The sequence below is a fragment of the Lepidochelys olivacea genome (genome assembly GCF_965140295.1).
Source record: "Lepidochelys olivacea isolate rLepOli2 genome assembly, chromosome: 3".
NCBI classification, from domain to species: domain Eukaryota; kingdom Metazoa; phylum Chordata; order Testudines; family Cheloniidae; genus Lepidochelys; species Lepidochelys olivacea.
Window position 1 is genome coordinate 125,873,251 of NC_140413.1, and position 16,864 is coordinate 125,890,114.

At 42.8% G+C, this 16,864-nt stretch overlaps 1 protein-coding gene across 1 annotated transcript in view; it reads right to left on the minus strand.

The window, feature by feature from the left end:
- Window positions 1–300: 300 nt before the first annotated feature.
- PDE10A (phosphodiesterase 10A) overlaps window positions 301–16,864 on the minus strand; it is a 337,153-nt gene continuing 320,589 nt past the window's right edge. The window contains exons 29-30 of the mRNA XM_084623497.1: window positions 16,375–16,436; window positions 301–981 (exon numbers count right to left, since the gene is read on the minus strand). Coding sequence (XP_084479623.1) covers window positions 897–981; window positions 16,375–16,436 — 147 coding nt within the window. The 3' untranslated portion in view covers window positions 301–896. The remainder of the gene's footprint in view (window positions 982–16,374; window positions 16,437–16,864) is intronic.

Consider the following 16,864-nt stretch of genomic DNA (forward strand, 5'->3'; position numbering starts at 1 on the left):
ATTTTGGCTCCTTTTTGATTGGGGAAAATAATTAGTAGGGGTATTCTCCCCCTTGTTGCATGGCAAAAAAGGAGCTGCTACTTGCAGTAGTCTGTGCAAATCTTCATAATATCAGTCTTCCTTCCTTCCTCTATTTTTTCTTACATACTCTGATGAGCCATGAAATAATAAACAATGTTGACATTTAAAATATCATTACTGGCATCTGAATTAACACCTCTTTGAGATGAATGGGGCAATACACACTTCGGAGCTAGCTTTACAGGCACTCTGCAAATTCAGGCAGACACTGCTGCTTCACATATACTTGGTTTGTGTTTTCAAGGGTTTTATTGCAATTGTAACAGCTAGACATTTACTTTTCTAAGATGGAAGCTGAGATTCTGAAGAACAAGAAGGGCTTCCGGGAGAGGTGCCAGTATGCCATACCACTGTATACCAGTCCAAATCAAGTCCTGTATGCAGTACTTGCAAGAAAGTGTTTGCACACAGTGATATAAATAGATCTTATTTAGAAGCTGCAGCTTCCATTTACTTGAATAGCTGTTAGTTGTGAGTTCCATCCTGGGATTTTAATTAATAACCTCTGCCACTTGCATAATAAAGGTTCCATCACGAAGCGAGGGCGGCTTCTATTGAAAGCTGCATGGAAAAGGCATAGTTACTTAAACAATTGCTATTACTAATTCAGGGCATTTTCTAGATAGTATACAGTAATCTCTTTCTATATATACAGAATACCAAACCATGATAAATTTGTGTAAAAAATGGCATGCATTTCTATTTCTGAAGTTGCATTATTATACTTAATTCTGAGACTCAGCATCAGTTTTTCATATTTGGATTTCATTTGCATGGTTTCAAGGTGTCAAGTATACCATCAAGGCATCTACAATTTATCTTCCTACATGTTCTTCTGAATTGTCTGACGATTCATTATCTTCAAGTGACAAGAATTTCTTCAGCAACTCCCACAACTTTCTAAAAACAAAAAGCACACAATCAATACACTAACTGCATAGAAAGCACAGGGTAAAAGTGTCACAGCAAACATCTGGGACAGAATAGCAACCCCTCCATGAACTCTTCCACTGTCAGCAATATAAAAGGAAAGAAAGGTTACTTACCTGTGCAGTAACTGGAGTTCTTTGAGATGTGTGGTCCTATCTGTATTCCACTTAAGGTGTGCATGTGCTCCATGCGCTGAGATGGAAGATTTTTGCTAGCAGTGTCCATTGGTCTGTGCTTGCACCCCTCTACTCCTCATGCTTTGAACTGAGCGAATAAGTGGCAGTGTGACCTCTCCAGTTACTTTTCTACTGTGAATGGCTGTAGGATAAGGCTCCACAGGAGAGGAGCAGGAGGATGGGTAGTGGAATACAAATAGGGACCACACATGTTGAAGACCTCCAATTACTGTAGAGATAAGGAGAGGTCACTTACCTTGTGCAGTAACTGGAGTTCTTCGAGATGTGTGGTCCCTATGGGTGCTCCACTTCAGGACATGCATGCGCCCATGCACTCTTGATCAGAGATTTTTATCAGTGGTGTCTGTGAATCTGCGCCTATGCCCTGTATATCCTTGTGCTGCTCTGCAAGGATTTTCATGGGGAAGTGGTCCTGCTGCCACTCCAGTTCCTTCTCAACCACAAAGTCCAGAGAGAAAGAGATTCTGAGGCAGAAGTGAAAGAAGGTGGGGAGTGGAGCACTCATAGGGACAAAACTTCTTCAAGAACTCCAATTACTGTACAAGATATGTAACCTCTCCTCCTCCTTTGAGTTATTGTCCCTCTGGGTGCTCCATTTGATTCCCATGAAGTACCTCAATACTGAGGAGGCAGATTCCCTACAGACTGTAGAACAGCATCACCGAAAGTTGTGTTGGCTCTGAAAGCAAGTGTGAGAGAGTAGTGCTGGAAAAAGGTGCGCACTGAAGATCAGATAGCAAATAACTGAGATGGATGTTTTTAGTAGGGTCAGAGAGGTTGACTGGATCCTAGCAGAATAAGAAATCATCCTGGGAGGGGGATGCACCCCCAAGGCATTGTAACAGGTTAAGATGAACCCCAAAACCCATTTAGACAGTCTTTGAGTGGAGATCAGATCAGATTTGTTCTGTGATCGAGATGAAAAGTCTAGGGCAAGCCCTAAAGTGCTTAGTCCTGTCAAGGTAAAAAGCAAGAGCTCTTCTTACACCTAGTGTATGAAGGGTTGCTGCTTCTCTCACAGAGTGAGCCTTGGGATAACACATGATGTATGTCCTGATGAATGGGGAATTCTGAAGAAATTTTAGGTATGAAATGAAGACAGGGATGTAATGTCACATTGTCCCAATAGAATGCCATGCATGGTGGGTCATCCATAAGAGCTCCCAGCTCCCCAACCCTCCTGGCTGAGGTGATGGCTGTGAGGAATGAGGTCCTGAGGGACAGACGAAGGTGGGAACAACTGCCCAGATGCTCAAACAGTGGTTTACTCAGCTTATTAAGAATGAAATTGAGGTTCCATGGTGGAGTAGGTTCTTTGACAGGAGAAAAAAGGTTGAACAGGCCATTAGCAAACCTCATGGTGGTCAGGTGAGCAAAGACTGAAAAACCTTCAATAAGGAGGTGAAAGGCTGTAAAAGCAGCCAGATGAACTTGGATTCAGCTCAGTGACAATCCTGTGGTTTTTAAATTCAGTAGGTAATTGAGAATATGTGATGCACAAGACTCAAGAGGAGGTGCAGACTGATGGCTGCACCAAACTTGAAAATGTTTCCACTTCTGTAGGAAGGTTTTCCTCATAGTGGATTTCCTGCTCTAGAGCAGTACTCTTTATACTTCTGCTGAGCAAGCCAGTTCTATGCCAGTGAGCCACGTGTTGCCTCAGTGCTTGAGGTAAAGCACTGAGAAGCTGGGCTGGGTGGTGAATCTCAACTGCTGGGTAAGGAGATCCAATGTTAGAGGAAGGTGGAGAGGTGGCTGCAGAGCCATGCAAATCAGCTCTGGGAACCATGACTGTCTTGGCACAACAGCGCTATGAGGCTGGTTACTAATTTCTCCTGTTTCAGCTTGTTCAGAACCTTGCGTAGTGATGGCGTTGGAAATAAGCATATAGCAATATATGATGCCTAGGAGTGGCTAGGATATCTCCCATTGAGTTGCAGCCATGCTCCCCCCAGACAGAAATGCCTGCTCAGGGAATCGACTACTGTGTTCTGCAACCTTGGTAGACAAACCACGAGATCAGGATGCAGTGAGATACGCACCAGTTCCATAGTCTTATGGACTCTGTGCATAGGACTGGGGTCTTGCTCCTCCTCATTGGTTGATATAATATATTGCTGCTCTGTTGTCCACCATTATTCTGATTGGGTGTCTCTTGATATGGGAAGTGATGGCAGTGAAACTGACTACTCTGAGCTCTAATATGTTGATGTAGGGGTTGCCTCCTGGAGGGCCTATTTGCCGTGAAGTCCTGAAAGCGTGCACCCCAGCCTGAGTCCAGTGCTGATGTCAATGCTGTTTCAGGCGGACTGCTCTGCTGAAGGATGTCTACTACAGAAGTTTGTATCATGACATAATGTTTTACAAAACTGTGCATGGAGCCTCATGCTGCAGCCCCCTGCGGATCCCCAGAAGAGGGGCATCTCAAATTACGCTACAGATGCAGCCTAGCTTCTAGTCAAGTGGGGCCTCAAACCTTGTAGGGGAAGAGTCACTATTAGCTCATAACAAAGCAAAATGTAGCCCAAACGCCATTTGAAAAGTCTTTGTGTGGAGATTATTTCCCCTGTCATACACTCAGCAAAGGAGGCAAAACGGTCAAGAGATTTCCTGAAGGGTTTTGTCCTTTGCAGGTATAATGTCAGGGCTCAACAGTGTAGTTTCCTGCCCTCTCTGGTAACATGTGGCTTTGAATAGAAAATTGGTGAGTGTATGACCTCGTTTTAAAGAAATTCTGAGATTATTTTTGAATGAATTTGGGGTGTAATCTCATGGAAACTTTCTCCTTGTGGAATTCCATATTTAGGTCCACTATAAGGGCCCCAGCTTACTTACTATTCTGGCTGAGGTGACTGAAACCAGAAAGGCAAACTTTATAGATAGATGAGCAAAGGCACATGATGCTAACGGTTTGAATGGAGAGTTCATTAAACCCAATAGGACAAGATTGAGGTCCCATATTGTGCTAAACATCAGCAGTGGAGGAAAGATTCTGACAAGTCCCTTCAGAAACTAGTAGTAGGATGGGCAAAGACCATATGGCTATCCACTGGAGAGTGAAAGGCTCTAACAGCTGCCAAGTGCACCCGCAAGGAACTGAGAGACAATCCCAACATTTTTAGAAGGAGGAGGTAGTCTATAATAGTAGGGATCTCAGCATCCTCTGGGGGTATCCCACAATGCTGGCACCAGGTAGAAAATCTTTTCCATGCTGTGTAAGTATATTTGAATGAATTGAGCAGAGGGTTGAATCTGTTTATGTGAATTTGCAGTTATAGTTTCTTAAGCAGTTGCTTATGTTGAATCTGTTGTTATATAGCGGTTACTATGTTTTTCTTCTCTCTCTGCAGTACAAGATGTAGTCAGCCATCATGGTTCAAACCATGTGTACATGAATGTGTTTCTAAATCAGGGACTCATGCTGTTTCTGCCATACAGAGCAACTGGCAATGAGGATTTCAAGAACATTCTATGCATCAAAGGAGCAAAACAATGTCTGACATTGCTTGCAGCCCTGCGTGGGGAGAGGAGTCTCCTATAACTGTGACTACTCCAAAGTACTAAACTAACAGCAGCGAGGTCAAATAGAAGGCTGTACTGGAAATATGAAGGCCTTCAACACTGCCATTGAGGACTGGCTCACATATAGAGAGAGGCTGGAGCTGTAGTCTGAAGTAAATGCACTTCCACCAGAAAAACATGTAGCAGCATTATTGTGTGTGATAAGAGGAAAAACGTAACAGTTTAATAGGCAGTCTGATTGCCCCAGAGAAACCAGCAAGCAAAACCTTTAAAGAGATAATGCAAACCGTTCAAGAGCACTTGGCACCCAAGCCCCTGATTATAGCACAAAGATTCAGGTTTCATAAGAGAAATCAACTTGAAAGTGAATCTATTTCTGCCTTTGTGACAGAGTTTAAAAGGTTATCACAACATAGTGCTTTTAAGGATGGGCTTAACAAAGCCCTAAGTGGCAGATTTGTGTGTGGACTGCTTAATGAAAGCATACAGAAGAGGCTCTTAATTGAGGAAAATCTTATCTTTAAACATGCAGTAGAAATTGGAGTAAGGCTGAAAACTGCAGCAAGGGATGCAACAGAATTGCATACCGCAGCTAAAACGGAAGTGGGAATGAATAAACTATCTGCAACCCAAGGCAAGATCTGGTCCACTCAGCAGACAGACACGTTATTAGTGCAGAAAAGGGTTTCACACTCCTGATTGCTGATTCAAAGATGCATATTGCAGAAGCTGTAATAAAAAAGGTCCTATCCAAGCTGTTTGTCACACTAAGATTAATATGGAGGAGACCAAAGATGCGAATTGAAATGGACTATTAGTGTATAGTCTGTAAACAGAGGAAATAGTGACACAGAGCGTGAGAGTGGAGTAGCCAGCCTGGATATATATAGTCTGATTAAAAATGACAAGTCAGCAATCTAGTTGACATCCTGGGTGGTGGGAAAAGTGCTCAAACAGGTGCCGCAGTGTCTGTTATCTCACGTCTGGAATATGGAAACTTTTAAAAATACCAAACTGAAGGGGACATTAATGTTGCTGAAAAAAGAGTGCCAATTGGAGTGATGCAAGTGAGTGTGGAGTACAACAATAAGCACTGTTTATCAGACTTATGTCATTGAGAAGTGGGGACTGGCTCTGTGAGGCCATGAATGGTTATACAATCATTATTCTGGATGGGAAATCTATAAAGATGCTGCAGTCACTTTCAGAAGACCTCATGAAAACAGTTGAACAACAGCTGGAAGGGATACTATGTCAGGCACTGGGAACCTGCAAGAAGGACATAGGAACTCTAAAACACATAAAGGCTAAAATAATCCTAGCTGAGAAGTGCAGCCCAAATTTCACAGAGGTTGACCTGCCCTTTCAGCAATGGAACACCTTTTTTCATTTGTGGACCCCTAAAAAGTTTCAGATGGAGGTCAGAACCCCTTTGGAAATCTTAGACATAGTCTGCGGACCCCCAGGGGTCCATGGACCACAGATTGAAAACCACTGTTCTATGGTAACGGCAACTTTTCACAGAACCCTTAGACAGTCTGCAGACCCCCAGGGGGTCACGGACCACTGGTTGAAAACCACTGCCTTACAGTATTCTACTCCTATCGTCCCAAATGTTAAACTTGATGCAGTAAGGGTATGTGGAGATTTTAAGGTCACCGTAAACCCTGTACTGACTTGAAAAATGCCCCCTTCCTTGAATTGAGGACATTTTTGCTACACTGGGAGGGGCAATGATTCAGCAAAATGGGTTTGTCACAGGCCTACCTACGAATGGAATTGAAGGAGAGTCTAAGGCAAACCTCACAATCAAAAGGGTATGTATCAGTACCACAGACTAGTGTTTGGTATTGCTTCAGCTCCTGCTATGTGGCAATGGACCAGGTTTTGCAAGGTATTCTCAGAACAGAGTGTTATTTGGATGACATTATTGTGACTGGTGGAAGTGAAGAACATCATCTGGAAACCCTGAAAAGCATATTAAAACATCTTGAAGAATATGGCTTATGAGCCAATCACATAAAATGTGAATATTTCAAGGACTCGATAGCTTACTGTGAGCACATTATTGATGCATAAGGCCTACATAAATCTCAGGAGACGATTAAAGCAGTTCTGAAAGCTCCACTGCTAAAGGATGTGTCACAACTTAGATCATTTCTCGGATTTATCAATGACTATAGCCAATCTGTACCAAGTATAGTACTGTATTGCATCCGCTTAATTGTTTACTGCAGACTGGTCAAAAGTGGGTATGGTCATGTGAGTGTCAAAAAGCTTTCCCGGAAGCAAAGCAGTAGGTCCTTGAGAAAGTGTGCTTACACACCTTAACCCATCCTTGCCTATCAAGTTACCATGTGAAGCTTCATCCCATGGAATTGGGGTGGTTATATTGCACTCCATGCCAGGTGGCAGTGAGAGAGCCATAGCGTTTGCCTTAAATCTCTCACAGCAGCAGAACATAACTATGCACAAATAGACAAGGAGGATTTAAATTTGGAATGGGGTGTGAAGAAATTCAACCAGTATCTATATGGGAGGAAATTCACCCTTGTCACCAACCACTGACCATTAATAGCCATGCTTCATCCAAGGAATGGAGCTTCTGTAACAACAGCAGCATGAATGCAATGCTGGGCTCTCTTCTGGTTACATCTATGACATCAAATTCAAAAGAAAAGACGTGCACACAAATACAGATGGGCTCCCCCGCCTGCCTGTGCTAGTTGAAGGGCGGCCTGTAATAGAGACAGGATCTATCAAATCTGTCAATGTGTTTCAGATCAAGTGCTCCTGAGTGAATCGTAGTTTGATTGAGCAAGAAACCAAGAGGGATCCCACACTAGCTCAGGTTTATGAAGCCAGCTTTGAAGAGCTGGAAATATACTGACTGCCCTAAGCTGGCACCTTTTTACACATGCAAAGGTGAGCTTACCATACATCAAGGGTATGTCACGTGGGGAATTTGTGTTATTTTACCTAGTAAACTGGGCACAAGAGTATTAGATGAGATTCATTTAGGTCTCTTAGGGGTAGCAAAAATGATGGCACTTGCCAGTTTTGTATGGTGGCCAGGCATTGACCAAGAAATAGAGCAGCTTGCTAAAGAATGTTTAGGATGCCAACAGGTACAGCGCGTGCCTAAACCAGCACCATTACACTCTTGGGAATGGCCATCAACTTCCTGGTAATGTCTGCATTTTGATTTTGCCAGACCATTTTTGGGTATGATGTATCTAGTAGTTGTAGCTGCCCATTCCAAATGGCTGGAAGTTTTTTGCATGAAAACCACCACAGCTGCACAGACAGCATAGAACGTCAACGTTTGTTTGCCAGAACTGGACCACCAGAATAAGTTGAGAGTGAAAGGGGTCCTCTGTTTCGTTCAGAAGATTTTCAGCAGTTCATAAAGAAAAATGTTATTAGATATATTACCTCTGCACCTTACCATCCAGCCATAAATGGCTTTGTTTAAAGGTTTATATAATTCTTTTAAGCAAGCCCTGCAATTCTTGGCAGATGAGAAGGGGTCACTACAGCAAAAGCTGGTACATTTTTTGCTAGCATATCAAAATGCAACACATGCCAATGCTGTTTGTGAGCCAAAATCTCAGGTCACACTTGGGCTTATTAAAGTCAGATATAAGCCAGAAATAATACGTCAAGTGAAGGTGAGAAGGACCAGGGCACCTCATCAGCTACAAGTGGGTCAAACAGTACTGGTGCATGATTACTGGGGACCCAGTACACGGCTTTCATCAATTGTTAGTGCACAAATGAGTCCTTTGTCCTACACAGTACAAGTGGCACCAAATATGTTTTGCAAACGGCACACTGACCAATTGCGAGATTTGTTGGTGACTCCATGTCTGACAAAAAAAGCAACAGTTAGGGAGACGCTATTTGTGCCCCAGCTTGATGCAACAACCAATAACATTATACAGAAAGCAGCTGTGCTGAACAACTGGCATCATCTGAGGGAACACATGAGTCAGACATTGCTGCAGACACCCCACTTCCTCAGGGGAGTGTTCAAAATGTTGGCAGACACTATCCAGAAAGAAAACACTAGCCACCTGAAAGATCTGATTTGTAATTGGACCTTGGATTGTTCTGCCACAAGTATGTCTGACAGCGCTGTGCCCATTATATTTCTGGGGAGAAGACAGATGTGATATATTTGAATGTATCAAGCAGATTTTGAATCTGTTTATGTGAATTTTGCAGTTATAGTTTCTTAAGCAGTTGCTTATGTTGACTCTGTTGTTAGATAGTGGTTACGATGTTTTTCTTCTCTCTCTGCAATACAAAAGTCAGCCAGCCATCATGGCTTCATGTGTACATTTCTGTGTTTCTAATCAGGGATTTGTGCTACATCCACCATACCCAACACTGTTAGATGGAGGGATGCAGGGTTGGGGTATTTGCTTCTGTCTGAATCAACAGGTCTGGGAAAAGCCAAATATGGATGCACAAGGACATCTTGAGAATGCTTGGACATCAGAACTATCGGGGCCATTGGGGAGCAATCACGATTGCTGACATTTCATCTTCTTTGATCTTCTTCAGAACTTGAGGTAAGAGAAGGATCAGAGGAAACATGTACATCCTCTGTCCTGACCATCAAACTAGACGTGTGTGCCCTCTGGAGTTGTGGCCTGGAGCAGGAGGTCAGGCATTTCTTGTTCTGTTGAGATGCAAACAGATCCCAAGATGGGAATGCCCACCGCATTCTCCTCACCACTAAGTCAGATAGTTCCCACTCCTGGTCCTTAGAGAAACATCTGCTAAGGATCTCTGCTATAATGTGTTGTGCACCCGTGGAAGGTGCGCTGCTGAACAAGTGATTGGGTAGCAAATGCACCAGTTTGAGATTGCACAGAAGCAGTAAAAGAGGGATGGACCTTGTTCCCCCTTGTTTCTTGCTGTGGTCTTCATTATTGATGACTTCTTCTCACTCTGTGTTGCTACTGACAGCGTAGAAGATGTCTTCTGCCTTTTTCCCTTTGCCAGTGTTGTGGATGGTCCTACTTTTTCAGTTAGAAAGCTGTTTTCAGGGTGCTGTTGCCCTTTGGTGCCAGGAAACCAGTACCATGTTCCTTGCAAGCTCCTGAAGCTCTCATACTGGGGTGCAGTGTCTCACCTGACTTAGTGGATGTCAGAGATGAGGATCTCTTCTTGGATGTGGACATCCACAGGCTGCAGGAGGAGCTGAAAAGGGAAGCAGAGAGTAGCTCGCCTGCAGCAGCCAGTGAAGGTGAGCAGACCTGCACTCTGAAGCTCTGCAAAAGGAGAATTTTGGGAGGCCCAGCTGCCAGGGCCCCTGACACATCTTTCCCTGCTAAGAGAAAAGGACTCTGGACATTTGCAAGGTCAGAGACATCTTCTTTGGCTTATTTTCTTTACCGGTTTTCTCTTGGAGACTGTTAGGAAGTGATCCAGGGAGACAGTTGCATAGCACTCCAGAGTGCAGGACTCAGCTGCCTGCCTCTGGGCCCTGAATTAGAACCTCATACAGAGGGTGGGATCAAGTTCCCGTACCCATACACCCTGCTCCTGATAGGGCTGGAGGAAAAAAGCCTATGTCTGACACCAGAGACTTATTAGGAAGACCTCCATATCCCAGAGAGTCCTGACTCAGGGACTTTGGCCAGGTGAAGCCTGATGCCCCCAGCTGGGCTGCAGAACTATACTTCGTGGCACTCTTCACATACCCCGGAAGGGGTGGATGCAACTTGTGGCCCACTCAGAGGGCCAGTCACAGAACAGTGCCTGTCATCCTCCTCTGAGCACTAGGTGGTGCCCTGTGGGGCGCAGACCGCTTCACAAGGGGGTTCTAATGAATCAAGCAATAGAGGCATGAGTTGTGATTGTCGCTGATTGGAAAAGCCCAGGGGAGCAAGCCATGCACTTTTTAAATCCAGGGATCCTGGACATACTAGACAGCCCATACAAGGGGCTGTTCGGGTTGGGAGGGATCCCAAGCTCCCATGACTCCTAAATTGCACTATCTAAAAACAGGTTTACAACTATTGGCAACTAACTACAGTTTAAAAGAAGCAGCTACCTAACGGTGCAGGTACCAAAGAGGTTCTGTCTCAGACCACTGTGGTGGAAAGGAACTGGAGAGGCAGTCAGTCCGCACTGCCACTTACACCCTCGGTTTGAAGCACGAGGAGGAGAAAGCACAGGCGCAAAACCAATGTGCATTGCTAGCAAAAATCTACCAGTCTCAGGTGAATGGAGCACATGCGCTCCTGAAGTGGAATAGACATAGGGACCATCACTCGAAGAACTAAGGCCTGGTCTACGCTGGGGGTGTGGTGGGGAGATGGATCTAAGTTACGCAACTTCAGCTACATGAATAACGTAACTGAAGTTGACGTACTTAGATCTACTTACTGCGGTGTCTTCACTGCGGTAGGTTGACTGCTGGCACTCCCCCATTGACTTCGCCCGCACTTCTCACTCCCACGGAGTAACTGGAGTCGACGGGAGAGCGCTCAGCGGTTGATTTATCGCATCTTCACGAGATGCGATAAATCGACCCCCGCTGGATCAATCACTCCGGAGGTAAGTGTAGACATGCCCTAAGAGTTGGAGTCACCATTAGTTGTTATTGTTCGATTGCATAGTACTCCACCTCTCTCTCTCTCTCCCCCAACCCCCGCCACCCCACTGGAGGCAACCGATTTGGAAAGTTAAGCTTGGGCTGTTCCCTGTAAGTCTCGTACTGGGAGCACAGACCAAAGAGTGTAATTTATACAGCATGTATCTTTGGAGAATAATAAATCTGTGACAACAGATAATGGTTTACATTAATTGTCACAGATCTGTACATCCTTTATAATGTTAAATGCAGGCATCTTCACATCCTGCGTTTAGTTCTCTCACTGCAGCTACATGCTGCTTTCCTATGGAAAGAGGAGTAAACCATGGATCAGGTGTTAATGATGCAAGGAGCAGCATTAACTTATACCATTAACTGCCCTATGTCGTACCAGGGATGACTTTGCGGGCAGAACAATGAATGCAATTTTTTTTGTAAATATTCATATGTTTAAACACATTCACTTCAACCATCTTTGTGACACATTTGTGGGCATTTTCTGCAAATATTTGAGGGATCTAGAACTGTAAGAATAACTGGTTTTTCAGGTTGGTGTCCCAACTGAAAAAGTGTTTAAGAAAGAAAGTCAGATAGATTGTTTCAGGTCAAGTGACACAAGGGGGAGGTGGGAGGGCATTGAATTTTTAAGGGGGTTCTTTACCATTTTTAAATAAAAGTGAAGTACAATTAAAAACAAAATGTCATTTTGAATTGAAAAATAAAAAGGTTTTGATTTTTTTGCTAGTTTGTTGGGGGGGGGGTTAATTGCCCCCAAACAATTCAGTGAATTTGACACAAATTTGCAAAATGTTTCAATCTTCCTGAATCTGCATTTTTTTGGCAAAAGAAAGTTTCATCTGAAAAACTTCATCTAACTTTAGAGAAATCCAGTTTACTAGCATAAATAATTTCAGAAAGCTAATTCTGAAGGGAATTTTTACTCCTTGTGCTGCAAATCCATGCACACTCATCCAGCCAGGGAAACAAACAATACAATGTGACTTAATCTGTCCAATTACAACTAAACAACAGAATTTGAGTTTAGAATATTTGCAACTAATCAACCGAGGAAAGATACTGTAAAGCCATTTGTCAAATGGAAAATAAATCTGAGGAAATCACAGCCATCTTCCAGAAAGCTGAATAAATGTCTGCAAAAGATTTTCTCAGCTCTCATCACAGGCTGCATGTTTCACCCCTAATTCACTGAACAATCCCACAGCACCTTGGGGAAGCTGCTGCTGTAGAGATTAAATAATTAAATTGTTAATCTATGCCTTGCCTGTAATTAAATTCCATATTAATAAAGTTATGTGCTTTAAGGGCAAAGGATGATAAAGTTCTGACATCAGACAATTAGGTGTTCTCCTTCAATTGTGCCTCCAGACAGGCTTTGATTCAGAAATCTCATGCTATTGCTAATGTTTTAGTTTTCCTGATCTATCCTGGATAGGAAGAGTAATGTCAGCTCCAGAATTGAGAATCATAATACTAGGAGGGCAGAATTTGGAGGTATCTCATTTATAATATGCCTTATTATGCAAATATCCTGAGGCACTGTACATTTTTAAAGGGTTTATACTTGAGCTCTGCTGGAAGCAAAACTTAAGTCTTTATGTTACATTAAAAAACATTTAGTGAGGGCCCTTTCTTAAGTACCTCAGGGCTAATTACTTTTAATAATTAACATCATAGAAATGAAACTAATTAACTTTGTATTCAAGTATATCTACTACTAATTTCCTTGATATTTTATTTCTAATAACCTCTTGGCTAAGCAAGCGCTGCATTTGAATGATTTTAAAACAATGCTACTGAATTTTTATTTTTTACAAAATAGTTCTCATTATTCTTTCAGATGCAGTGACATTCCATTTTCTTCCAAGTTTTCTTTGTCATATGCCATTGACTTTGGGTTGGGAGGTTCCACTCCTGCTCTCTGGGACATGCAGTTCTAATCTAAAATGTTGTTTTACCTCACAGAACCAAAGGACTATCAGAAACTAAAATCACATGCAGCCCTGTAATTCTGCCCCTCCCTCTAACCAGATCTGAGTTGTCACAGTCCCTAGGCTAACCCACACCTCTGACTTCTCCAGATGTTCCCACTTTGTATCAATCAGTGGGTCAGAGATTGACTCTATAGCCTGTTAGTCAGAGCACTCACCTGGCATATGGGAGACCCAATTCTGAGCTCCAGATCAGGCACAGCAGGGATTTGAAAACAGGTCTCCTATTCCACCCCCCCCCCCCCCCCCGCCCCATGAGTGCCCTAACAACCAGGCTCTTGGCTGTAATAACATGGGAGCTCTTTTTCTCCCATAACCACCCCCACACACACACACACACTTTTTCCCATGAGAAAGTACTGAGCTGGTTTAGGTGCCTAATTCCAGGAGAGGGTGCACAGGTGTGAATCCCAAGCAGAAATAGGCACCTCCTCCTAGCCCAGCATTAGGGCAAGAGCCGAGTTCAGGCCCCACCTCTCTCCTTTGCATTTTCTATTGGCCACCTCACTTAGCTTCCCCACTCACATGCTCTCTTCTATGAATCCCATTCTTAGGCACCGACTTTCTCCCCATGTATTGTATAGGGAGTCTGAATGCCTAAATTGTGTTTGTTAATTCCACTGGGCAACAACTAATTCCCTTTGTGGATTTAGGCCTTTGTAACTTCTTATAGCCTTTTGATCTGTTAGTTCCCAGCTCTGGCAAAGCAGTCTTGCAGATCTGGGCTTGAAAGTAGGTTGTTGTCTGAGGTAATTATTTGTTGGGAGATTGCTTATCCAGATCCATTGTGTTGCTTTTCTGCCTGTTTTTCCAACAGTCTCCTATCAAGCTAGTTTAATACATTCAGACAGGAAAGTCTAATAACCCAAAACACAGCAACTTCATTTTGCTGACCTGGTCACATAAGTATTTATAGCATTACTACAGATCAGTATTCTTAGATAATTACATAGCAGCTCTGTGTCTCCCCTATGAATTGTGAGCCATTTTGCAATGTGGCACTGGACCTCCAAAAATAAAAACCACTGTGATACCACGGACTGACAATCTACAACTAAGTAAAAGAGCATGAAGCAGATTCTGAAATCTTCTCTTAAGTTTAACACTGAACTGAAAAGCTTTTTACATGTCAAGATTTGAGATCACAGTTCTCTATTTGCCACAAGACTCCATTAAAATACCTCAAAGAGTGATGTGACTTTTCTACATTCCAATTGTTGATTTAAAAGTTAGTGATTCTGTCAATGGCAGCAAATAAAGCACAGACTCCATTTAAACTCAGCCCTTGGCAGGTAAGAAGAGAAGGAAACAGTGTTCCACTAATTGCATTATTATGCCATTTTAATCCTAGTCTACACATATAGATTCAGATTTGTACCATTAGTCACGTAACTGCATGTGTACATTTGGGAATTTTGCAGACCATGGCCCTGTATCTACAGACACCATTGTTGTCTGTGGGTACTGAATGTGAGACTTTCACCACCAAAAACATACACACCTCCCATCTGGGCTCAGGGAATAACGTCTGTAGCTATGGTTAAATAGCATAGCATTAAAATACTATGGGGACAGATACTATAAGGAGATAGGCATTTAATGTCTCAGATCATTAAGTCAATGAGAAGCTTTTCTTTCAGTGTGCACTGGATCAGACCCCATACCAGTATATCACATGTGTCTAACTGGTATGTGAAAAAAAATCTGGCCCAAAAATTATCACTGAAATGGACTCTTAAAACTTTTTATGTAACTTTCAGTCTACTGTTAACCTCTTTCTGCTACAGAAGTTTGCAAGTTAGGTTTTCATAAAACTATATTGCAGACCTATAATACATACCCAAACCTGATGTTATACTACACTAATTTGAATATAGACAATTAACAGAGAGAGCAGTATGTGGTTAGCTGAAAACATCATCTGTAGACCTAATAAATGAAGTCTTGGGCTAAATCTTTGCACCTAATTGAAACCATAATAATAAATACTTTCCTTACTTACCTCTGAAATAAGCATAGATGTCAAAAGTGTAGTCTTTATAATGCAGACTTAGCTGCGTGCTGTCTCTTTTTTCTTTCAGCCCATCTTGATACTAACAAGATGTCATGTAGGAAGGTGGGGAGGATGCCTGAGGGGAGTGGTAATGGAATGTACAGTCTTCTGCCCCTGGCAACCAATTCAGATCCAGCCCCGCTCTGCAGTGACCACTGTTCCCTCTAAGCTGAGCACGCGTGCACAGATCCTAAACCCCGCACACACGGCAAAACACCACACGCACAAAAATTTGCACAGAAGCACAATAATTTGCACAGAAGAAATTTTTTGCGCACACGGCCTGTCAAAAATTAGAGTGAACATTGGTAGTGATTAAAACTTTCTAACTCATTCCTTTGCAAAGCACTCTGAAATACCTTGAATGCAAACAGCACTACTTAACCCAGAGAGCCACAGACAATAAAGAAGCTGTGTGTGAAATAAGGTCTCAGTTCAGTTCCTATGGACATGAGTCCACATAATAAAAAACACTACCACACCTAGCACTGGACCGCAGCCTCAGAACAGAGGCCAAGGACTGGATGGGCATGGAGACTGTACTACTATCTCATGCCCAGAGGTCACTTCTCTGGGGCAAGTCAGAAGCATATCAGCAGGGCCGTGTGGGGAAGCTTAAACAGCCTCTAAAATATATCTGCTCAATAGTTGAATAGACAAGTGCAGCAAGTGGGGGTGTCAATCAAACATCATGCAGAAGCACTCAGATTCACATTATTTTTTTCTTACCTTATTCTAGACTACAGGGCCTTATTTAAACTGAGTCCCTATCTTAATCCCTAAAGTGCTACTGTGTATGTTGTACTAAGTAATACTTAAACCTAGCAGCTATAAATAACTGATCTTTCTTACTCTATTCTGGGACGTTTTTATGACGGGGTTTCAATCATCATTCTGTAACATGTAACATTTATAATATAGACCTAAAACAATATAGTACATCTCAAATACGTACTAACATTTAAAACTCACCGCTGAATTTCCTGGGTGACCTTCTGTTTATTTAAGATGCCTGTGATGTTGTATTGAACTTCCTAAAAAAACACCAACAACAAAAAACTCATCTATGTATAAATGCAGAGAAATATTTTTCAGTGGTTAAGAAAAAAATGGTTTGTGATGCAGTATCTGTGATAAGTAATTGGTGGTGCTGAAGTCTTTTTTAACTTCTTAACCTTAATTTATGGGAAAGGGATACGATGGTTCCTGTGCTATAAAAGGTTAAACTTCAGCAGGAAGTTTAAAGTTGCCAGGCATCTTTGGACATTATGTAGTGCTACACTTCCTGTTGATTCTCACAGGCTCTCACAAAGACTGACAGGAAACAATTGCAGAGATTAAGACAACTAGGTTAGATTACAGCACCGCTGACCAGGCCGTTAAAAGCTGCAGGGCTAAGGCAGGCTAGTCCCTACCTGTCCTGGCCCCGCGTTACCCCCCAGAAGCAGCCAGCAGGTCCGGC